This window comes from Anolis sagrei, chromosome 2 (genome assembly GCF_037176765.1).
Source record: "Anolis sagrei isolate rAnoSag1 chromosome 2, rAnoSag1.mat, whole genome shotgun sequence".
Taxonomy (NCBI): domain Eukaryota; kingdom Metazoa; phylum Chordata; class Lepidosauria; order Squamata; family Dactyloidae; genus Anolis; species Anolis sagrei.
Window position 1 is genome coordinate 197,479,715 of NC_090022.1, and position 23,946 is coordinate 197,503,660.

Sequence of the window (23,946 nt, forward strand, 5' to 3'; positions counted from 1 at the left end):
TGACCTGCCGGTCTTCAGTCCTGCCAGCACAAGGGTTTAACCCATTGCACCACCGGAGGCTCCTTTATCCTTTGGTATCGAGTCTTCTTTAGAGATAGTCAGCAGTAATAGACATACCAAATGAATTGAGAGGTTTAGAGAATGCAGCTGAAGAGAAGTAGCAACACATAAGTGACGAGGTACAAAGGGTAAACTTTATATCCAGGACAACATGGTCACAGCAAGTTTCTCGTATTTGATAGTACAATCTGCCGTAATTTGCTAGGCTTTTTTTTTCAGAGGCCAGCGTATTCCTTTTTTGTTTTTGTTTTTTGTGTGTGTCAGGAGCATTTTTGTTTTTCTTTGCGTGTGTGTGTGTGTGTCAGGAGCAACTTGAGAAACTGCAAGTCACTTCCGGCCGTCTGCAAGGACATTGCCCAGGGGATGCCCAGAAGTTTCTGATGTTTTACCATCATTGTGGGAGGCTTCTCTCATGTCCCAGCATGGGGAACTGGAGCTGTCAGAGGAGCTCATCCGCGCTCGCCCCGAATTCGAACCTGCAACCTGTCGGTCTTCAGTCCTGCCGGCACAAGGGTTTAATCCACTGCGCCACCGGGGGCTCCTTGTCTTGTGCTGCTGTTAGTTATTTTACATTATTCCAATTTGTCAGTAATCTGAGTTGTGGTGCCTAGAACTGGACACTACACTATTCTAGACAAGGTCTGACCAAAGCGTGAATGCATACGTTGTCACTAGATCTGATCTGCATTACTCTCAGTGGAGAAATATACCTCCATATCTCCAAAAATTATTTGATATACATTGACAGCTTCATGTTGACAGTTGATTATCTTGGTTCCTCCTGATAAATGTCTTATTAGAGTTTCTCAACTCACTCTGGCAACTTTACTCTGCCTCATTTATCAAATTTTAGCAACCAGCTACATATCATTTTGTGTTTGTTTCTTCCAGTAAAATTCCCTTTTGCCTTCTTCTTCTCTTGGTCTCTCATAATTTTTTCACAAGATTATAGGCAAATATAGGGAGTTTCCAAGTTACAGACATCTGACAGAGCCAGGCTTTAGCACAGCAAGTTAATCACCAAGCTGCAAAAAATCTTGCCAACCAGAAGGTTGACAGTTCAAAGCCGAGGTCAGGGGTGCACGCCTGACCTTTCACCTCAGCTTCCGCCAACCTAGCAGTTTGAAAACAAACATGTGAATATGGTAGATAAATAGGAACCGCTTTAAAGTGGGGAGGTATTTTAGGCATGGGCATCTGGATTAGAAAAAGAGGAAAGTTTACAAAGAAAAACCCTCTTGAGCAAGGAGATGGAATGATAGCACCCCCTTGTAGCCAAAACTGAGCACAGCTTCCAAAGAACGGGAAGCCTAAATACATATCTCTATCTGTTGTCTGTGTCATTGTAAAACTGGCACTGAATGTTTGCTGTGCATGTGTTCTGTGATCTGCCCTGAGTCCCCTTTGGGGTGTGAAGGGTGGAATATAAATACTGTAAATAACTAATAATAATAATAATAATAATAATAATAATAATCTGCCTCATAATTATGAACAGCGGTGAGACAACCGAAAGTGAGACCAAATCTACCCCTTGGAGGGGGAATTCACTCTTTGAAGAGTTATTATCATGGGAAATGGGTGTCTCGACTAAAGCTTTTTTAACAATACTTATTTCCACAAGTCAAAATTTTCAAAATCCGATTGTCACAGGGACAGAAAGTGAGGTGAAATTTTCTGAATAGGGACACAGACAACAAAAGAAATGGCACAGGGATGGTAACTATTCCCTATGCTATGCAAAATGTATTTGGCTGGAGTTACACTTGAAAAATGTACATGTTCCAATTTTCATACAATTGAAGAACAAACCCACAGAACATATAGAATCTTAGAGTTGGAAGAGACCTCATGGGCCATCCAGTGCAACCCCCTGCCAAGAAGCAGGAGAATCAAATTCAAAGCACCCTGACAAATGGCCATCCAGCCTATTTGAAAGCCTCCAAAGAAGGACCCTCCACCACACTCCAGGGCAGAGAGTTCCACTGCTGAACAGCTCTCAGTCAGAAAGTTATTCCTAATGTTCAGATTTAATCTCCTTTTTTGTAGTTTGAAGCCATCGTTCAGCATCCTAGTCTCCAGGGCAGCACAAAACAAGCTTGCTCTCTCCTCCCTGTGACTTCCCCTCACATATTTATACATGGCTATCATGTCTCCTCTTAGCCTTCTCTTCTGTAGGCTAAACATGTCCAGCTCTTTAAGCCTCTCCTCATAGGGCTTGTTCTCCAGACCCTTGATCATTTTAGTCACCCTCCTCTGGACACATTCCAGCTTATCAACATCTCCTTTCAATTGTGGTGCCCAGAATTGGACACAGTATTCCAGCTGTGGTCCAAACAAGGCAGAATAGAGGGGGAGCATGACTTCCCTGGATTGAGACACTATAATCCTACTGATGCAGGCCAAAATCCCATTGGCTTTTTTTTGCCGTTGCATCACATTGTTGGCTCATGTTTAACATGTTGTCTACGAGGACTCCAAGATCTTTTTCATATGTACTGCTCTCGAGCCACACATCCCCCATTCTTTGCATTTCATTTTTTTCTGCCTTATCTTGCCCTTAAACCTGGACCTACCTGCATATAGATATTTTCAGAATCAAATTATCACAGAAAAAACTAACCCAAAAGGACATTTCCTTGTCAAAAAATTATTGCTGATCATAGGCTATCTACTCTAAATTGAAAAGCACACCAACACTTGTTGAATTGGTTTTATTTATTTAATGCCATATGTTACAAAGGGTTTCCCCTCAAAAAAGCACCACCAAAAGAGGAGGGAGACTGACTGGCCTCCTTTACAAAATCCATTAACTTTCCATTCAGCAGGCAGCACAGAACTCTCGCCTCATAGAAGGGATCATCCATTGTAGAAGACGAGACACGATTCCAGATGGTTCTAAACCATTCCTCTCCCTTTGGAAAATGGAATGTTGTGGGATGGGGAGAAAGAATAAGAGGCCCATCTTCTTAAATCGCTTACTGGCAAAAGGGCTGGCTCTGCTGCCCCCATTCCGAGGCACAGCTTAGGAAATCTGGAGGGAACATTTTGTTCTTCTTTAGATATCCAGGCATCATTCCTTCCCCCACCAATAAGTCCTGTTTTCCTTTAGAGGAAACCTGGGGAGGGTATAAGGCTGTAGAAAAGAAGAGGGCTTACTCCATCTGCCTCCAAGAGCAAGCGGCGAGTGTTGCAGTACACACACAAGGGGACCATCGTATAGGTACAAACCATTCACAGGTAACTCTCCTCACCAAAGGTGAGACCCCCCCTAACTATGAGGCCCCACAAACTGGGGAAAAGAGCGCTGAAGTCCAGGAGCAGAGTTGGCTGCTCTAACACCAGTATCAGAACCCTAGAAGACTTGGTTTTTATTTCTTCTTCCTCTCCTGGGAACAGCGAGGACAGAACCTGTAGCAGAAAGACAAGCGAAGTAAGTGACACACAAATAGCATTTCAGGGAAGGTGCTGTATTGTATTAAAATACAATTAAAAACTAGAGCTCTGCAGGAGTGAAATATCTTAATATGATTCTTTTCATTTATTTTCTTAAATTATGGGCCTTGTTAAAAACCTGTGAGGCCCTTTTAGAATACAGATTTAAGTAAAACAGACAGAAGACAAGGGAAACCTAGAAAAATTAAAATAAATAAGAATTAACGTCTCTATAAAGGGCCCCCTGGTGGCACAGCAGGTTAAACCGCTGAGCTGCTGAACTTGCTGACCAAAAGGTTGTTGGTTCGAATCTGGGGAGCAGGATGAGCTCACGCTGTTAGGCCCAGCTTCTGCCAACCTAGCAGTTTGGAAACATGCAAATGTGAGTAGGTACCGCTTCTGCAGGAAGGAAACGGCGTTCCATGCAGTCATACTGGCCTAGGTGTCTACGGACAATGCCGGGTCTTTGGCTTAGAAATGGAGATGAGCACTACTCCCCAGAGTTGGACACAATTAGACTTAATGTCAGGGAAAACCTTTACTAAGGCCTGAACAAAGAGAATGGGACTATACCAGGCATGAGCAAACTTCAGTCCTCCGGGTGTTTTGGACTTCAGCTCCCACAATTCTGGAAGTTGAAGTCCAAAACACCTGGAGGGCTGAAGTTTGCCCATGCCTGACTTTTGAAATGTTCTTGGCAGTATTTGTTCAAAAGGGAGGTGTCCCTTGCCTTCTTTTGGAGTTGAGTGTCACTTGCCTTCTTTTGGAGTTGAGTGTCACTTGCCCAAGGTCACCAGTGGATTTCCGCAGCCAATGGAGATTTGAACCCTGTTTTTTCAGTGTTCTCATCCAACCCTCAAACCACTACACCACACTCAATTATTGATCTACAGAAGTGAATGACTAATGTAAGGGGGGAAAGCAGGATACAGGAACTAACTATGAACAATTTTGCAATAAGGTTAAAGCCTGGCCTCCAGTTCAGACAAAGGCAGCCCAGCTCTCAATAACAGGAAATCTACAGGACTCCCCATTTGCAATGCCTTTACAGAGAATGTTGAAATAAGAGACCTTTCCCTTATAGATATTGTTAGCTCTTCTGAATGGTCTTCCCACTGTCAAAGGCAAGAATTTCAGTATCTTAGATCCCCCAGAGAACAGTGAGTTTGCATTTTTTAAAAAACTATCATGTAGATGGAGAGCTGGTTACTCACCATTTCCCTCTTGGTTTTGTCGTCAAGCCCACACAAGCAAAATGGAACCATTCGATTGAGCACTAGAGAAGAGTATAAAGACATTGCTGCTTTTATTAATACTACTCCCACCACCACAACTACTAGTTTTATATCCTCTCTGTCACCAAAAACTGGAACTAAGCTACTAGCACTGAAAAGCAGTTTAAGACATACAATCTAGATCGGTGGTTCTCAACCTGTGGGTCCCCAGGTGTTTCGACCTACAATTCCCAGAAATCCCAGATAGTTTACCAGCTGTTAGGATTTCTGGGAGTTGAAGGCCAAAACATCTGGGGACCCACAGGCTGAGAACCACTGATTTAGATGATGGAAAGTTTTAAAAACTGACTAGTTGAAACAATAAATGCAGTACTTGAACCTCAACAGCCTGTTGGAATGAAAAAGTCTGCTGCTGGAATGACTGCAAGAAAGGGGCCGTTCTAGCCTCCCCGAGAAAGAAGTTCCTGAGCCTGGGGCAGCCACCAAGGAAGTCTTATCACACATTTGCATCAGTTGTGCCTGTAAAAGGACCCCTCTTGAGGATCTCTGGTCTCAGGCAGACTCAAATGGGAGATCCTGGACCATCAATGAATACAAAGTGCTGTAGGCTACATTTCAGAGGAAAGAATTGGCAAAACCCTGATTATCCCATGCTTTAGAAAACTCAAGCTGTCAACTCCATGATTCCATAGGAGGCGGTTGTAATAGTTATAGAGTGATGGGGCAGTTTATCTCACAAAATAAAGAGTTGGGGGATAATGTTGAATGGTGTGAACTGTAGTACTAGATCACACTATAACTGTGGAATGACCAGCCACAAAAGATTTAATAGCTAACGGAACTGTAGAATTTAAAACACAGCTGAAGACCTATCTCTTCCAGCAGGACTACCCAATTTTAATTTTTGATTTTAAAAATAATTGTTTATTGTGTTTTAACTTTTGTCTCATGTATTTTAATGTGTCTGTTTTAATATATGCATTTATGGGTCTATTTTAACAACGTTTTAATATGTGCTTTTATAGATATGACTATGTTGTGCCTTGCTTCGAGTCAAAAAGACAGGCAGATAATAAATATTATTATGATTATTATTACTACATAATATGTCAATTTGTTACAAGTTTTAGAATCCCAGATATTGCCAAAAATGTGATGTATGCACTCACATTTGCAACTATTTACTGTTCCCTAAACAAGAGGGGAAAAAACAGCATTTACCACCCAACTCCCACTCCTTCCCCCCAACCCCCAAAAGTCTCTTACATCTGGGTTGTCGCAACCAATCATCTCCCCATAGGAGACCTGGTGGCAGAGGCAATAGGTAGGCTCATTGGGATCCACAGGCATGTCCAGTACGTCAGAGGGGTGCACGTTGCCGAAGGTAACTGAAGGCATCCCATACTCAGTGCTGCTTCAAGGGGGGAAAGCACAGTTAAGGTAGTCAATGACAACCGGTCCTCACCACTTGCACAGTGAAATCCCTGCAGGTGAAAGCTACCTTCCATCTCACCTCACCACAGAATCTGCTACTTTAACCTCCCAGAGAGTTCAAGAACTTGCCAGATTGACATTTCCCACAACCTGGCCTGTTAGATCTTCACCTCTTCCCACATCCCAGTCAAAGAGAATTTCTAGTCACAGGGAAAACAAAACAAGAAGCATGTACTAGACTGGATTAAAATGGAGATCTGATCTTAGGGGAGCTCAGGCTGTACATATGGGCATGAACTAGTCAGGCCTAAGGCTGCCGCATCTTCCCAGTCACTCACGTGCGCACTAACTTCAGCTTCTTTTGTGCTGTCTTTGGTGCCTCCTCATCCGAATTCTTTCCCTTGGAGCGGGCACGGGCGGCTTTCTTCTCTTTCTGGGCCCGGCCTTCTGTGCACACAATATACAATATAGAAAGGGAGTAGCAAATATAATTTCTCCATCAGATATATAGCATTTATATGCTTAACTAGTGTGGGGTGGGCTCCCAATGTTAGCCCCAGCTTCTGCCAATCTAGCAGTTTGAAAACATGCAAATGTGAATAGATCAACAGGTACTGGTGCTCCATGCAATCATGCTGGCCACATGACCTTGGAGGTGTCTTTGGCTTAAACATAGAGATGAGCACCACCCCTCAAAGTCGAATAGGACTAAACTTAATGTCAAGGGGAAACCTTTGCCTTTTTAGTATGCTTTTATAACACACCACTCAGAGAGATGATAGGATGAAAAGACTAGGATGAAAGATTGTGACTGGTTGTTACCCAGTATCCTCCTTGAGTAAAATTCTGAACTCAGATACACCCAATTCAAGTTAAATACTCTTACCAATCATATGTCATACCTTCTTTGGATTAATACCCTCAGCTTCAACTCAAGACAAAATAACAGGGGTCCTAAAACTTTTTAAACAGAGGGCCAGGTCACAGTCCCTCAAACGGTTGGAGGTCCAGATGATAATTTGAAAAAAGCATTAATGAATTCCTATGCGCACTGCACATATCTCATTTGTAGTGCAAAAACACTTAAAAACAATACAATAATTAAAATTGAGAACAATTTTAACAAATATAAACTTTTGAGTATTTCAATGGAAAGTGTTGGCCTGCTTTTGGCTGATGAGATAGAATTGTTGTTGTTGTGTGCTTTTAAGTCATTTCAGACTTAAGTTGACCCTGAGTGAGGGCCAGGTAAATGACCTTGGAGGGCCATATCTGGCTCCTGGACCTTAGCTTAGGGACCCCTGCAATATAATGTAGCCAACTTCAATATATATATATATATATATTCGATTTATCTCAAAGTTTGAAATTATACTGTTACAGGACATCTCATACATCCCATCTTCCTACCACCTCCCTAAAGTCCAACCAAAGTGTACACAAACAGGAATTCCCGGCTCACTTTTTTTGCCTTTGCTGGATGAGCTGTCATAATCACTTGATTCAATTTGTTTCTCTTTCAGGTCAGCTTCAAATCGGGCAAGATCTGTGTCTAACCGTCGGATATGCTTATCTACCTGCAAACATATTAAAAGACAGAACAAGTAATTGAGCTAAGATGTCCCAAGCAACCAGGAGGAAAACCAGGGAGTGGATGAGGCTGAGATACTAGTGGCATTAAATGTTTAGTAGGACAAGAACTCAACTAGGTCAAAGAGGAAAGTTTTCACATAATCTGAAGGTTCTTGCATTAATAAAAGACCACCCATCAGATCCCACCTCTTCAAACCCGTGGATCCCCTTCTGCCATGCCTCTTACCATCTCATAGGTCTGCATAGCGAGCTGCACTTTGTCATCCCCAAACTCCTTGCACTTCCCATAAGCTTCTTGGATTTGCTTGAGAAGGCCCAGTTTCTCCTCTGAAGACAATGTCCGTGCATTGCTGATGTACTCAGTGGCCAATTTATCAATCTCTGATTTAAGATCTGAAACCAAAGGCATGACAAAGGGTTTTAACAGAGGCAACTTTGGCACAATGGCAGATCAAACAGAGACATACATACAATAACGATAACACAGCAGTCATTTTGAATTGGCTGCTCCCAGCAAGGCCCCCAAACTCACCTTCTGTTCGTTGGTCGAGATCTCGCATAAGTTGGAAGTTTCTCTGCAGCTCAAATGGCAAATTCTCAATACCTAGAAAAAGGAAAGGACTATGAAACACAGAAGGCAACCATCCAGATAGGATCTTACAGAACCATCACACATACTTTGTTATAGAATGACCAACATCAATTCTGAATTGACTGAACAGCCACTGGGACGTTAAGACCATATACATTCAAAAAGCTTAGTGATAAAAGCACCAAAGATCTACTCCACACAATGAATGTTGGCAAACCCAGATTTTCTCACTGTACACATATTCTGCAAGAGAGTTCTCGGATGTCTGACTACCAAGCTTATACATGTATGCTTGCCTCAATCACATTTTCTATTACACTATGTAAGAAAATGTAACACTATGTACATTTTGTTACACTATGTAACAAAATGTTATTCCCTGTTTAATTGTATGGTACTTACTTTGAAAGTAGTTGTCTACTCCAGAAACATTGTTTTTGTGGCTGCCACAAACTAGTTTGAATTGAGACTCAATGAGATATTCAATGAAAAACAATAGCAAAATGTGCTTCAGGATGTCCCTCCAAATCGGTTTTTGCAGTTTAATAACCTTTCCCCATGTTTTAATGATACCAAGCTTATAAATGTATGCTTGCCTCAATCATATTTTCTATTACACTATGTAAGAAAATGTTATTCCCTGTTTAAATGTTTTAATGATAGAAACAATTAAATAAATGTCTGAAATGACTGAACCCAGGAACAAAAATCGTGTTACATTGTGTTATTTGGATGTACACTCACTGCATATGACATTGATGCACACCTTTCAAATGCAACTGAAAAGGCAACACACTAGTGTTTTGTTTCTAAATATAATGAACACGAACAGGCCTATCCAGCCAATGTTCTCATTCATATATATATATATATATATATATAAATAATTCAAAAGACAAAATTTAAAATATAGTAACCAACAAAATAATCAAGAAGAATATATTAAAACTGTATCTGCATCAAGAAAGTACATCGTAGTACGGAGTTTTCTCAATATATAATTAAGGTCAACAAGTAAAGTCAACAAAGATACAATCATTATATATGCTTGATAACACAAAAATGATAGCTGTTATAATAAAGAAGCACTTAATTTCGTTTAAAACTTTCCCCATCTAAAGTATACTGCACTTATAGTTCTAATACCATGTTTCAAATTATTTTAATATTTTAAGCTTTTTTTCACCCATATCTCTTTCCCTTTTCTCTGTGTCACCTTCACCTGGACTAACTTATCTTACTCTTTACCATCATCCATGGTTCATCCTACCCCAAACCACACCAGGGTGTAAAGTGGGACATGAGGGAGGAGTCTGTGTGCCAAGTTTGGTCCAGGTCTGTTATTCGTGGGGGTCGCAGTGGTCTGTGGAAGTGAGATCTAAAGTAAGTTTTTTTTCTGTGTCAGGCGCAACTTGAGAAACTGCGAATTGCTTCTGGTGTGAGAGAATTGGCCGTCTGCAAGGACGTTGCCCAGGGGATGCCCGGATGTGAGAGGCTTCTCTCATGTCCCTGGATGAGAAGTTGGAGCTGACAGCCAGGAGCTCAACCCACTCCCTGGATTCGAACCATCGACCTTTCAATCAGCAATCCTCCTGGCACAAGGGTTTAACCCATTCTGCCACCAGGGCCTAATGCTAATCAAGGTGGCCACTTGAAACATTCACACTTGCCTCAAGCAGACAAGGGTTCTTTTCCCACCCTGGAAATTCCACAGATATATAAACCCCACTTGCCTAGTTTCCAACAGACCTGGAACCTCTAAGGATGCCTGCCATAGAGGTGGGTGAAACATTAGGAGAGAATGCTTCTGGAACATGGCCATAGAGCCTGGAAAATTCACAGCAACCCAGTGATTCCGGCCATGAAAGCCTTCAACAACACAAATTTATCTGAATTTAAGCTATTCAGCCAAAAATGGAAAAGAACAGCACAGGATCATATATTTTGACAAATTGTAGATTTGTGCAAAGATGAAAGAAGTGGATTGATGACAAATTGGACAAAGGAATAAATGAAACTACTACTATTAATACTGCTGTAATGTTCTGTCATCTCTCAGTTAGAAGTAAACAAAAGTATGGAGCTGTGGAAGAAGCAATAATTTTGTAAAAGCTTAACCATTTAAAATAATGTTCATTTCATTATCAAGCAATTACTCATTGAAGTCCTTCTTTTGGCCACAAGATGATTTGAAGGGGAAAATAATAGGAGGGAAAGAATGGGTGTGATGCAACATTATAATTTTATTCGCTGGAAATGTACACTTAAATACATTGCACGGTTTAATAAAACCTAACAACTGAGGCGCTCTCCACATAGCCGAATAAAACCCCACGTTTTCTGTTTTGAATTGGAATATCTGGCAGTGTGGACTCAGATAACCCAGTTCAAAGCAGATATTTTGGGTGACATGGCTGTGTGGAAGGACCCTAAGTTACCTAAGGCCCCTTCCACAAAGCTGAATAAAATCCCACATCATCTGCTTTGAACTGGAATATATGGCAGTGTGGACTCAAGAAACCCAGTTCAAAGAAGATATTGTGGGATTTTCCGCCTTGATATTTTGGCTGTGTGGAAGGGCCCTAAGTTATCTAAGTCTCTTCCACACAGCTGAATAAAACTCCACATTATCTTCTTTGAACTGGAATATCTGGCAGTGTGGACTCTGATAACCCAGTTCAAAGCAGATATTGTGGGATGTTCTGCCTTGATATTCTGGGTGATGGGGCTGTGTGGAAGGGCCCTTAAACGTAGGCATGGGCGTAACGCAGGGGTCCTGGCAGACCAAGGCTGTCAATTGGCCACAGCGCTTCATTCAGGGGCCCTTTGGGTCAGGCTCGCATGTGGGTAACACGCATAACGTGTGAATGATGAACGAGGCGCGCCCCCTCCTCTTCCTCCTCCTCCCGAGGCGGCCTTTGGCTTCCAGGGCTCCTCCGCCGCCTGGCCCTCGGCCCTCCTCCCGCTCCGTTCCCGCGCTTACTGTCGAGGTAGTGCTCCAGGTACATCCCCGCCGCCATCTTGGGTTTCGGCCAAGCGCCCAAACTCCTCCCGCTTCCCGCCCTAACGTCATTTCCGCCCTCAATCAGGCCGACTTCCGGAAGGGGCTTCGGCTCACTTCCGCCCGGTTTGGGCTTTGCTCCTGAGTGGTAAGCAGAACTGAACCTGAAGACCTGGCTGGGCAAAAGGGAGGCGGGGAAGGCCAACGTTTTCTTCTTTCCCTGATTAGTACAATCGGGTTATTATTATTATTATTATTATTATTAAAGTGGATACATACCTTAAAGAAAACATTTCTGAAAAACATTTCAGAAAAGGGACTTTGCAGACATTGGGCCCTTCCACACAGCTGCATAAAATCCACACTGACCTGGATTATATGGCAGTGTGGACTCAGATAACCCAGTTCAAGGAGCCACCAGTGTTGCAATGGGTACCAGCAGGACTGAAGACCGACAGGTCACAGATTCAAATCTGGGGAGAGTACAGATGAGCTCCCTCTGTCAGCTCCAGCTCCCCGTGTGGGGATATGAGAGAAGCCTCCCACAAGGATGATACAACATCAAAAACATCCTGGCATCCGCTGGGCAACACTCTTGCAGACGACCAATTCTCTCACACCAGAAGCAACTTGATGTTTCTCAATTTGCTCCTGACACGTATATACCCAGTTCAAAGCAGATAATGTGGATTATTCTGCCTTGATAATCTGGGTATATATAGTTGATGGCTGAAAGCGAGGAGGAGCTGAGAAGCCTTCTAATCAAGGTGGAAGAAGAAAGCACAAAAGCTGGGTTGCAGTTAAACATAAAAAAAAACCAAGATTATAGCAATCGGACTGATTGATAACTGTCAAATAGAGGGAGAAAACGTGGAGGCTGTGACAGACTTTGTATTTCTAGGTGCAAAGATGACTGCAGATGCAGACAGCAGCCAGGAAATCAGAAGACATTTACTTCTTGGGAGGAGAGCAATGACCAATCTCGATAAAATAGCAAAGAGTAGAGACATCACAATGGCAAGCAAGATCCGCATAGTTAAAGCAATGGTATTCCCCATAGTCACCTACGGATGTGAGAGCTGGACCATAAGGAAGACAGAATGAAGATTTATGCTTTTGAACTGTGGTGTTGGAGGAAAGTGCTGAGAGTGCCTTGAACCGCGAGAAGATCTAACCAGTCCATCCTCCAGGAAATAAAGCCCGACTGCTCATTGGAGGGAAGGATATTAGAGGCAAAGATGAAGTACTTTGGCCACATAATGCGAAGACAGGAAAGCTTGGAGAAGACAATTATGCTGGGGAAAATGGAAGGAAATAGGAAGAGGGGCCGACCAAGGGCAAGATGGATGGATGGCATCCTTGAAGTGACTGGATTGACCCTGAAGAGCTGGAGGTGGTGACAGCCAACAGAAAGCTCTGGCGTGGGTTGGTCCATGAGGTCACGAAGAGTCGGAAGCAACTGAACGAATATACAACAACATAGATTTGTGGAAGGGCCCTGGGTTATCTGAGGACCCTTCCACACAGCCCTATATCCCAGAATATCAAGGCAGAAAATCCCACAATATCTGCTTTGAACCGGGTTATCTGAGTCCACACTCAGATAATGTGGGATTTTCTACCTTGATATTCTGGGATATAGGGCTGTGTGGAAGGGCCCTTGGAGAACATGAGACATCCCAGCAGACTGGAGGAGAGCAAATGTTGTCCCTCTCTTCAAAGGGAAAAAGGATGACCCAAACAGTTACCACCCAGTCAGGCTGACATTAATACCAGGAAAGATTCTGGAGCAGATCATTAAGGAGACAGTCTGCAATCACTTAGAAAGGAATGCTGTGATTTCTAAATGTCAACACGGATTTCGGAAAAACAAGTCGTGCCATACTAATGTTATCTTTTTTTTTTTGGATAGAATTACAAGCTTGGTAGATGCAGGGAATGGTGTGGGGGCAGCATATCATGATTTCAGTAAGGCCTCTGACAAAGTCCCCCATGACCTTCTCGCATGCAAGCTAAGCAAGTGTGGGCTAGGCAATGCTACTATTAAAATGTAATTGCTTAAGCAATTGGACCCAAAGGGTATTAACTAACAGTTCCTCTTCATCTTGTGCCATAAACAAAAGTTTTTGTAGGTCGAACCATTAGAAAACAAAGGTATTGTTGAAGGCTTTCATGGCCAGAATCACTGGGCTGTTGTAGGTTTTTTGGGCTATATGGCCATGTTCTAGATGCATTCTTTCCTGACATTTCGCCTGCATGTATGCCAGACATCCTCAGAGGTTGTGAGATCTGTTGGGAACTAGGAAAATTGGGTTTATATATCTGTGGAAAGTCTAGGGTGGGAGAAAAAACCCTTGTTTGTTGGAGCTAGCATTTGGTTAGCATTTGATGACCTGACAGTTTTTTAAGTGTGGATTGTTAGTGCCTGGGGGAGTCCTTTGTTGAGAAGTGATTAGCTGTCTCTGATTGTTTCGTGTCTGGAGTTCCCCTGTGTTTGAGTATTGTTCTTTATTTAATGTTATAATTTTATAGTTTTTTTTAATACTGGTAGCCAAATTTTGTTCATTTTCATGGTTTCCTCCTTTCTGTTGAAATTGTCCACATGCTTGTAGATTTCAATGGCTTCTCTGTGGAGCCTGACATGGTGGTTGTTAGAGTGTTTCAGCATTTCTGTGTTCTCAAATTATATGTTATGTTCAGGTTGGTTCATCAGGTGCTCTGCCATGGCAACCAGAAAAGTCAGCCATAGCAGAGCACCACAGATATATAAACCCAATTTTCCTAGTTTCCAACAGACTTCACAACCTCTGAGGATGCCTGCCACAGATGCAGCCAAAACGTCAGGAGAGAATGCTTCTGGAACATGGCCATAGAGCCCGAAAAACCTACAACAACTGAGAAAACAAAGGTGTTGCTATCTCGGTTACCCATGTGAATAATTGTGGATTCTGAGAGAATTTTTGAATTGTGGATATGGGATGCTCAACCTGTTTTAAACACTACAAGTTACTAGATGATCCTTTACACACAATTTCTTCATTTTTGTAATGTAAAACATATGAAAAACATTAAATGGGGAAACTTTTCAAAACAACAATTCAAATCAATATGGAATTTATATTAATGGCAATTACAGGGAATAAAAACATTGCTGCGAAGAACCAAGACCTATTTAAACCAATGGTCTTAGCAGGAAAGGCGGTAATAGCCTGGGTATGGAGAAATGAAAAAAATGGAATATGGAAAATTGGAATAACTATTTATTTGAGAAAGTCCAATCAGATATTATTGCATGTATAACCCAAGAAGGTTCACGGGAGGACAAAACAGAAGAAATTAAAGAGAAACGGGCAACATATATGAAATGGGTAGAAGAAGGGGAAGCCACTGATATTGTACTAAGATTAAAAAGGTTGTTTTCGTGGTTAAAAATAAAGATATAGAGAGAAAAGTGGTGGGAAGGGTAAGGAAGGGTAGTGGGAGGAGAGGGAGAAAAAATACAAAATGTAATACGAATAAATCTGTAAAGAATGTGAAAAGATAATATAGAAATATCTTATATTGTAAGCCTATAATAGACATTTATTATCTGTTCAAATATGTTATTTGTTTTCAATAAAAATCAGTATAAAATAGCAACACATGAAGAAACACAGAAAAACATACTTGTGTGCAGACAAGTAATGGTGCTTAAGACATGAGACAAGAACAAGACGTACATGCTTTCTCTAACATTGTTTTCCAAATACCAAATAAATTAGAGACTATAGTCCTGGCAGGATACTATTTACATTTTTTCCTTCAGTCATGGGCTTTCAAAAATATATACAAGACTCAGGTAGACCAGGGTCTCCAGAATCCTTGAGACCCAGTTTTGCTTAGAACCACGGAGGAAGCTGATTTTCCAGGACACTGGAGGCTGCGGAAAGGCTCCTTCTCTTCATTCCAGCTTGAGATATTTTCTAGGCCAGAGACTTGAGAAGTAGATACCAGTGAGAAGGTCTCATTACTGGAAATGGGTTGACTGGGAGGTTCTAGGTATGCCTGTCTTTCTGAGATGGTTGCTTGAGCAAAGGAGGCACAATGCAAGCATCCACTCTGGAAGCCCCTGTCATCTGCCACTGTGAAAAGAAAGAACAAACAAAATCAAAGAGTTGTTGACCGAAAGGTCACAGGTTCAAATCCGGGGAGTGGTATAAGCTTCCGGGGAGTGGTATAAGCTGTCAGCCTTAGCTTCTGCCAACCTAGCAATTCGAAAACATGCAAATGTGAGTAGATCAATAGGTACTGCTCCGGCAGGAAGGTAATGTGCTCCATGCAGTCAATTTGGCTAAATGACCTTGGAGGTGTCTACAGACAACACTGACTCTGGCTTAGAAATGGAGATGAGCACCAACCCCCAGAGTTGGACACGACTGGACAACATTCCTATGTTAATGTCAGGGGAAAACCTTTACCTTTACCTAACCTAAGATGATACACCTTTAGAAGTAAGAACACATGAATTTTACCAGGATTAAGCAAATCAAAGCTATTGAATTAGATGTGGTTTCCACCTGCTCTTCAAAGTCCAACAAATCTATTTGCATGTATATTTTTGTCTTATGAAACCTTAAGTCTGCACTCACACTACCAGTATGAACCCCATACAGATAATTGTAGCTTGGCCACTATAGTTCAGAAGATTTAAGCATTCACATAGTTTTTGGGCAGTGGTTCTCAACCTGTGGATCCCCAGGTGTTTTGGCCTACAACCCCCAGAAATCCTAGCCAGTTCACCAGCTGTTAGGATTTCTGGGAGTTGAAGGCAAAAACATCTGGGGACCCACAGGTTGAGAACGACTGTTTTAGGTTTTTTTCCAGAGCTATACCCAGAAAGAGTATTCAGGTGTACCATTTCATCTGGGCTGGATCTGTTCTCTGTTCAGTTTCTTCAAAGGCATGAAACAGAGGAGAGAGCAGCTCCACTGTGTCAGCTGATGCAGGAACACTACCAGGCATTAAAACCTAGGAGGGCAATTCCTATGTAAAACTCAGCTTCCCATATGAAACAGCTCCCAGTGTTATTACTCTTTGCTGTATGGGCAGGGATGGGGATTTCCAAATTCAGTGTCGGGTAAGTAGGGTGGCAGAGCCAAAACTCCTGCTGATGGTAACCTAGACCCTTTCTACACTGCCATATTCAATCCAGATTATCTGATCTGAACTGGATTATATGGTAGTGTAGACTCATAAGCCAGTTCAAGGCAGATAATCGGGCTTATCTGCTTTGATAATCAGGATTATATGGCAGTATAGAAGGGGCCTAAGTCTTAAAACAAGCATCTCAGAACAGGGGGAACCACCTAACAATGGTATTCTGAGGAAGGGGAGCTGTTATCTGGGGAATGGATTGGGGCATCAGGATCCCCCACCTGATTCCATGTCATTCCCACCTTTAATTCTCACCTGCTTGCTGCAAAGTTTGGATCCGCTTCACAGTCATTTCAAGAAGAGCTGCCTTGTCTGTGCGAGTACTGGGAAAAGACTTATGGGAGAAAAATGTACTTTAGGGAGTTGAAGAATTTATTTATTTATTTATTTGCAGTATTTATATTCCTCCCTTCTCACCTTGAAGGGAGGGGGGGGGGGACTCAGGGTGGATCACAATGCACAATGCATAATGGCAGGTCAAGAATCATAGCATCTACATTATCTGCTTTGAACTGGATTATATGAGTCCACACTGACTTATGATCCAGTTCAAAGCAGAAAATCTGGATTTTATATGGCAGTGTAGAAAGGCCGGGTGTTGCATGAGTGTGGTTCTCTGTCTTTGTGTATGTGTCTGTGTGTGTGTGCACGAATCCCAGTTTGTGTGTGTGTGTGTGTGTGTGTGTGTAGGTATGTCTGTTTCCATCATTGTATACGCATGTATATGTGCTTGTCTCTGTGTGTGTAGGTATGTCTGTTTCCATCATTGTTTCTCTCTGTATGTCTCATTTTTTCTTCCTTCTTCCTTTCCATCTGCTTCTCTGTCTGTCTCTCTGTATTTCCATGTCTGAGTGTGTATATCCATCTCAGTCTGTGTGTGTATTTCCCTCTCTCCATCTCAGTCTCTCGTCTTCGCAGCTCAGTGTGTCCTGTCCATCTGGTACATGTCATTTGGCAGCAAAATATCTCCTTGGACTAGAGACCTTGTGCCAATCAATTTGTGTGACAGCCCTTCTCGAGCAGCCCGAACGTCTGGTTAGCAAAAAAACAAGATTTCTCTTCAAACCATTTACAAGCATGAAATTGGAACCGGAGTGAAGCTGACGGAGATGTCGCCTATCTCACTGGGTCGTGCATGGCAGTAGCAGTGATGGTTAGGAGAAATGTAGTGGAGAAGATAATGTGCAAAGCCATCAAGCAGAATGTCTGAATAATAAGGATGCCCTCTTTCCATAGGCCAGCCCACAAGACTACAGTTTTCAGGGATCGCTGGATTGAAGGAAAATGTGGCTATGTCACTTGAAGTCCACAGTGTATGAGGGCTCATGATGAAGGTGTCAGGGTCTTGGGAACTTTGCTTGCCCAGTCCTTACCTTGTTGCCTTGATTGGGCACATCTAGCAACAGAGCCTTTAGCTGGTTCAGAGAATGGGCAATGCGATCTCTTCGTTTTTTTTCCATAAGCGGTTTAATGATCTGGAGATGAAGAATGTTTGCATTAATAGCAGAACTGACTGAGAAGCTGTCTGTCATGATGAATCAGAGAAGTGGGGAATAAGAACAGAAGAGCAATTGCCCTGTCCAGTCCAAGGCATTGAGGGCTGTGTCAAACAGAAAATCTAAATGCCATTCTTCAAAGGCTCTTCCAATGATTAACATGGCCCCAGAACCAGGGGATATTCTCCTATAAATTCCTCATAGAAAAGAATGCAAGTTATGCAAGATTATTATTATTATTATTATTATTATTATTATTATTATTATTTTGGACATTTGTATCTGACAAGGCAGTCAGATACGTGATCTACACGTGGTTTATTTTACATTATGCCACATGTCTTGCTTATTTAAGCTGTTTTTTATTTGTTATTTGTACCTTTGGCATTGAATGTTTGCCAATGTGTTTTACTTTGCTGTAAGCTGCCTTGAGTCCCCACAGGGAGACAGGGCGGGCTACAAATAAATTATTATTATTATTATTATTATTATTATTATTATTAGTAGTAGTAGTAGTATGAGAAACACAAAAAGATTAGAACACAGCAAACAAGGTCACTCTGCTGGCTGTTGTATTGGATCACACGTCGGACACTTCCCAAGTATTTAGGAGGGGTGATGTATCAGCGAATAATGTGTGCAGATCCCAGCAAGGTGGCCTTTTGCAGCTGACAAATGGTAATTTTGTCAGCACCGATTGTGTTTAAGTACAGGCCATTGTCTTTAGGCACTGCACCCAGTGTGCCTATCACCACTGGGATCACCTTCACTGGCTTGTGCCAGAATCTTTTGTTGTTGTTGTTATTTATTTATTTGAAACACAACAAGATAAGTCCACAGCAAACAAGATCACTCTGCTGGCTGTTGTATTGGATCATACGTTGGACACTTCCCAAGTGTCTAGGACTGTGTGATGTATCGGCATATTATTATTATTATTATTATTATTATTATTATTATTATTATTATTATTATTATTTTATTCTGTCCCAAACATGGTGCTGGTTTTCTGCCACTGTGCCACCCTTAATGATGTCTCAATTCCCCTTTTGGCTGCACCCAAGTGAAGCTAGCTCAGCAGCCAAACTGTTAACAGGCACCTCCTTCCAGTCTAGCTTCAGTTCTCCATCCTTTTTGTTTATGAATTATTTTAAAAAGAAATAAATCTTACCTTTTTGTACACGAGGCGTTTGGGCTGCTCTAGATTTGCCTTCACCCCACTACATGCCCTTGGTGCCTGCATCCTTGATTGCAAAGTTTCACTGACTTCTCTCTCAAGGTCCATCCTCCGGTTTCTCCAATAGGATTTTCAAATTTCCCTCCTTCTTTATTTATAGGGCAGCCCCAACGCAGCTGTCACATTGTCTGCAAATCCCATTTTGCCCTCTGTTGCCCCAGCCTATAGGAGCGGCCAATGAGAAGCTAAAGGGCCCTTTTGTATTTGTGAGGGAGGACTGTGGTGGCATGTGAGAGGTGGCCCAGCACACCAATAAATAGAGGAGAAGACAGCCTGGAGGGAATTTCAAAAGGGCCTCTTCTTTTCTGGCTCGCCAGCTGCTCCTTTAGCGTTGAGGATAAAGAGAGTAAAAAGAGCATGAAGAGAGATGAATAGAGAAAGGGAAAAAAGCTATTGAAATGGAAATTGAGCAACAGACGGTGTGTGTGTCTGTTGCTGCTGTGGTGTGTGTTGTGTTTGTACTTGGGATGAGGTAGAATTTTAAATGGTGAGACGACTCTCTTGAAGCAGAACAATTGGACCTGTCCGTAGTTTCATAAGGTTGTCAGTGTAATGTAGGGCAGATCTTGTGTTTTCAACTCCAAGATCTGTGAAAGGAAAACACTCCAGCATTCTTTCCCTCCCCATGCCTCTCCCCATCAACAGAAGAGGCAGAGCAGACAAAACTGGACCAAGGTTTTGGTTATCCTCTGACATTAAGTCCAGTCATGTCCAACTCTAGGGCTTCGTGCTCATCTCCATTTATAAGCTGAAGAACTGGTGTCGTCCATAGACACCTCCAAGGTCATGTGGCCAGCACGACTGCACGGAGCATCATTATCTTCCCACCTGAGCAGTACCTATTGATATACTCACATTTGCATGTTTTTGAACTGCTGGGTTGGCAGAAGCTAGGACTCATGCCACTCTCCGGATTTGAACCTTTGACCTTTTGATCAGCGACTTAGCGGTTAAACCCACTAAAATTGGACCAAAGTCAGTGGAGAATAGATCATATGGTATCTGTATGGTAGGACCTGAAATGACACAGGGAATGCCATAGTATCCATGTGCGTTCTACCAACACAGACTTGAATAACTTTTATAAAAATTAGGTGAATGAAGACTTCATTTTCTGCCTTCTGTCTCCCCTGTCTCAAGCTGGATCTACACTACCCTATAACCCAGAATCTGGTCCCAGATTATCTTCTTATTCCAGATTATCTGGCAGTGGACACTCATATAATCCAATTTAAAGTAGATAATCTTTTTGGAAAATGTGAATCTCCATAACTTTTTGGAAAGGCATGGCCTTGTTAGAGATCATAACCTTTTGGAAAACCACTGGTCACATAACCTTTTTGAAAATAGCATTCATAACCATTTCCGAAAATCCTGCCTTGCTAAGACTGATTCCAATAAGTTCCACAGAACTAGAAATAGCTTTATTGGGTGGTGTGTTGAAGAAAGATAAAAGCCAAGAGAATCCAGCTGCCACAAGCTCAGTGATCCTGCTCCTTGGGTGTCCCCCCTCCTTCTCTTTTTCTCCCCTCCTTCTCTTTTTCCTCTTCTTCTGCCACCACTGCCTCTAGCTTTGATCTTGCAGAGCTCTAGCCACTCCACACCCTGCTCACCTTCCACCCCGCACATAGTGAGTGCCCACCCTGGAAATGTGTATGAGTGTGTAGTGGCCCATTAGCCTCCTTTCCCTGCTATGAGGGCTTCAGTGACAGAGTGAACTGCCAGTGTTGATGCAGCTGGATCTGCTTGGATTTTCCCCCTCCCTTCCATTCCCAGTTATGAGTGCTACTTTGCTAAAAGAGTGGAAAGTGTTCAGAAAGCCAGGGAAGCATCTGGCACACTTGCATTTTAAATTGCCAAACATTGGTCCTGGAGGGTGTCGGCTAGGATCTGCAGCCTTGTTTGTTTGTTTGTTTGTTTGTTTATGGCATTTCTCAGCCTTACGGCGACTCAAGGCGGCTTACAGAATTGGCAGAATTTGATGCCATACATTCATAAAAATACAGTTAAAAACATTCAACATAATATTATATTAAAATCATATAAAACCATTAAAAACGTATAATTACCATTGGAGGAAGCGCAAGTCTGCTTCTGCCTCTGAGCCAATCAGAGGGGAGGCTAGGAATTTAATAAGCTGTCATTCACTGATACTGCATTATCACAGCATATTTACGCCAACACCATTGGAGAAATTATACTCTTTAGCCGGTATTACACCACCTGACATCTGCCGGGAAATGGCAGCCTGTAATGAAAGGACCAAGGCATTGACATCTCTGACCCATCTTCTGTTCAGATATCAACCAGCAAGCCAATGCCTTAAATCAAGAAATAGCTTCCTAAGATCTACAGAGATACACACAGGATGCCTCAGCAAGTGAGAGTCTAAAAGTGGCAGACAAAAACCCAGAACCTCAATCAGTGGTTAATCCCAGATGAGAAGCTCCCCTGGGTACACAGAAGGCTGGACGACTTGGAAGGCACTGAATCACAAGATGCAGAGCTACCCGACATGCGAGTGCGGAGAAGAGCAAACCAGAGACCACTTACTACAATGCAGTTTGAGCCCTGCCACATGCTCAATAGAGTACCTTCTCATAGCGACACCAGAGGCACTCCAAATGGCCAGCTACTGGTCAAAGGACATTTAATTTTATGCCAAGTTTAACTTTGTGTTTTTAAATACATTATAACTGTACCCTCAATTCACTTCTGACACTAAATAAATATAAAATTAATGGATTTGAAGTCTTTTTTCTGTTGTGAGTCCTTCCCAGAAACTGGGTGTGCCTGGGTGGAATGAAGTTTGATGGGTGGTTGATGAACCCTGATGGTCCAATGCCAGCTAAGCAAAGGGGGTGCTGGCCAATTGACAAAAGGCACAGTTACATACAATGGAAGATTAACTGGGGGGGGGGGGGCGTCAAGATATGTGCTATAGATCAGGCAGCATTCCCAGTCTTAGCCGAGATCCCCATCATGACTTGGGGACTATATGATTTCGCAATATTGGACTCTATATGGACTTTGGTGGGTGGATGGGCTTATATGAATTTCCTTTCCCCATTTCTCCCTTGTGTATACCTTATGAATTCCCTATGTGTGTGTTTGTATATAAAAATATGGAAAGCCACCCTTTCGTGACCCCAGCAAGACACAAGCCTTGGGAAACTCTTCCCTATTTCCTGAGGGAAATTCCTATTGACTTAAGGTTTCCAACAAGGACTCATTGCATGATAATAACAATGGTATGTCTTTGGGTCTCGGAGCATGTCCACCCAAGAAGGTACCCCATGGTGAACCGGTCACTTGTCAACAATGGGACATCCTGCCTTCAGGGACGATCAGGATGTCCCAACCGTCTCCCTCTCATTGTCATTTCCCCTTGGACTGAAACTCACGTTGATAACATCAATTAATCCATATCCGAGACAGAAGAATATCAGGGCTTGGCAGCCGTGCCAGCCATTTTTGCATATTTCAACCTTTCAGGACAATGCTAGGCTGGCTTGAGAAATCTCCGGATTATTGCCGGCCACCAGGACACACATTCAGTCATTTTAATCCACTCATCAATACTCTCGATTCATTGTTTTTCTCTTGGGCCGCCTCCTCCGCTCTCATTGGTCAAGAGCTCAAAGCGGTGCTGGCTCTTTGATTGGCTGAGGCGTGGCTAAGCCAGCCGCGCCTCCCCTCCAGCTGATGATGACAGCCAATCAGGAGGATGCCGGCAAGGTGGCGGGGGGGGGGGGGGGCAGGCAGGCAGGCGGGCGGGCAGGAAATTTGAACTTTGACAGCTCTGTTTTTCTATAAAAATGTACTGCAATGTATTGAATGTATGTCTCTCCTGATGAACTATCGCAGTTTGACATCCATACCAGCTGGACGAAATAAATACAACTCGGTGGCTTTTCTTCAACTTTGGTGAGATTTATTGGGAAAAATCAGGGAAAATTCTTTTGTCTCTCTCTCTCTTCGCTCACCAGAATATCGGACTCCCATTGTTGGGTCTGGCTCCAAATTCTAGCTCAATATCAGGGTCTGATTTTTTGGATAACAGTGTGAGTAACCACCTTTCTCCACTACCTCTCATTCACTGTGTATGCACAGTATATGCAAATAAAGATATTCAAAAATACTTTAAAATCTGAACACTTCTGGTCCCAAGCATGTTGGATAAAGGAAACGCAACCTGGGCTGCATTCTTGTTTGTCCTAAGTGACATTCCAGCTGCCCCTCACTCCAAGCGTGGTGTCACACTTTGCTTCCTTTCTCTCCAATCATCTTTATTGATATGACGGAGTGTGTTTTATTGATCCCCCACCAGTCCTTCTGTTGCCTGCCCAATCCCTTTCTCTGACCCTCTTCACCTGCCTCCCTGGCTGCCATCTCCGGATTTGGCAACGGCAGGCGGTTACCATGACAACATTCGGGGATGATGATTCAGAGGCAGTAAATACAAGAAGCCATCCTATAGCTTGCTTTCTCTCTTGAAAATAAATGTCAATTGCAATACTTCTGTATGTTCTCAACCACCTTATAAAATAAGCCCCGCTTCTGTGACCTATTTTCCAAGGTGCCCGTTCTTAGCCGCCTGCTAACGTTCAGAGGCTGACCTCTTCAGGCCTACACAGCTGCAAACGATAAAATCCACAACCTTCTGGAAA

General features: G+C 42.6%; 2 protein-coding genes across 6 annotated transcripts; both read right to left on the minus strand.

The window, feature by feature from the left end:
- Nucleotides 1-2,760: 2,760 nt before the first annotated feature.
- On the minus strand, nucleotides 2,761-11,421 carry ING4 (inhibitor of growth family member 4). 5 transcript variants are annotated; one of them, XM_060762634.2, is made up of 8 exons: nucleotides 11,333-11,421; nucleotides 8,290-8,361; nucleotides 7,984-8,150; nucleotides 7,627-7,741; nucleotides 6,503-6,608; nucleotides 5,997-6,144; nucleotides 4,710-4,771; nucleotides 2,761-3,471 (listed from the first exon to the last, which is right to left on the minus strand). In XM_060762634.2, the coding sequence occupies exons 1-8, from the start codon at nucleotides 11,367-11,369 to the stop codon at nucleotides 3,432-3,434; spliced, it is 747 nt and encodes a 248-aa protein (XP_060618617.1). In that variant the 5' UTR covers nucleotides 11,370-11,421; the 3' UTR covers nucleotides 2,761-3,431. The 5 variants fall into 5 exon arrangements, with proteins under 5 accessions (XP_060618617.1, XP_060618620.1, XP_060618619.1 ...); XM_060762637.2 differs by having other exon boundaries at nucleotides 5,997-6,141; nucleotides 6,515-6,611; XM_060762636.2 differs by having other exon boundaries at nucleotides 6,515-6,611.
- Nucleotides 11,422-14,845: 3,424 nt separating this feature from the next.
- On the minus strand, nucleotides 14,846-19,494 carry LOC132766490 (transcription factor HES-2-like). Its single transcript, XM_060760846.2, has 4 exons — nucleotides 19,211-19,494; nucleotides 17,917-18,018; nucleotides 16,799-16,877; nucleotides 14,846-15,471 (listed from the first exon to the last, which is right to left on the minus strand). Exons 1-4 carry the CDS (start codon nucleotides 19,322-19,324, stop codon nucleotides 15,185-15,187), a joined length of 582 nt encoding a protein of 193 aa, XP_060616829.2. The 5' UTR covers nucleotides 19,325-19,494; the 3' UTR covers nucleotides 14,846-15,184.
- Nucleotides 19,495-23,946: the final 4,452 nt, after the last annotated feature.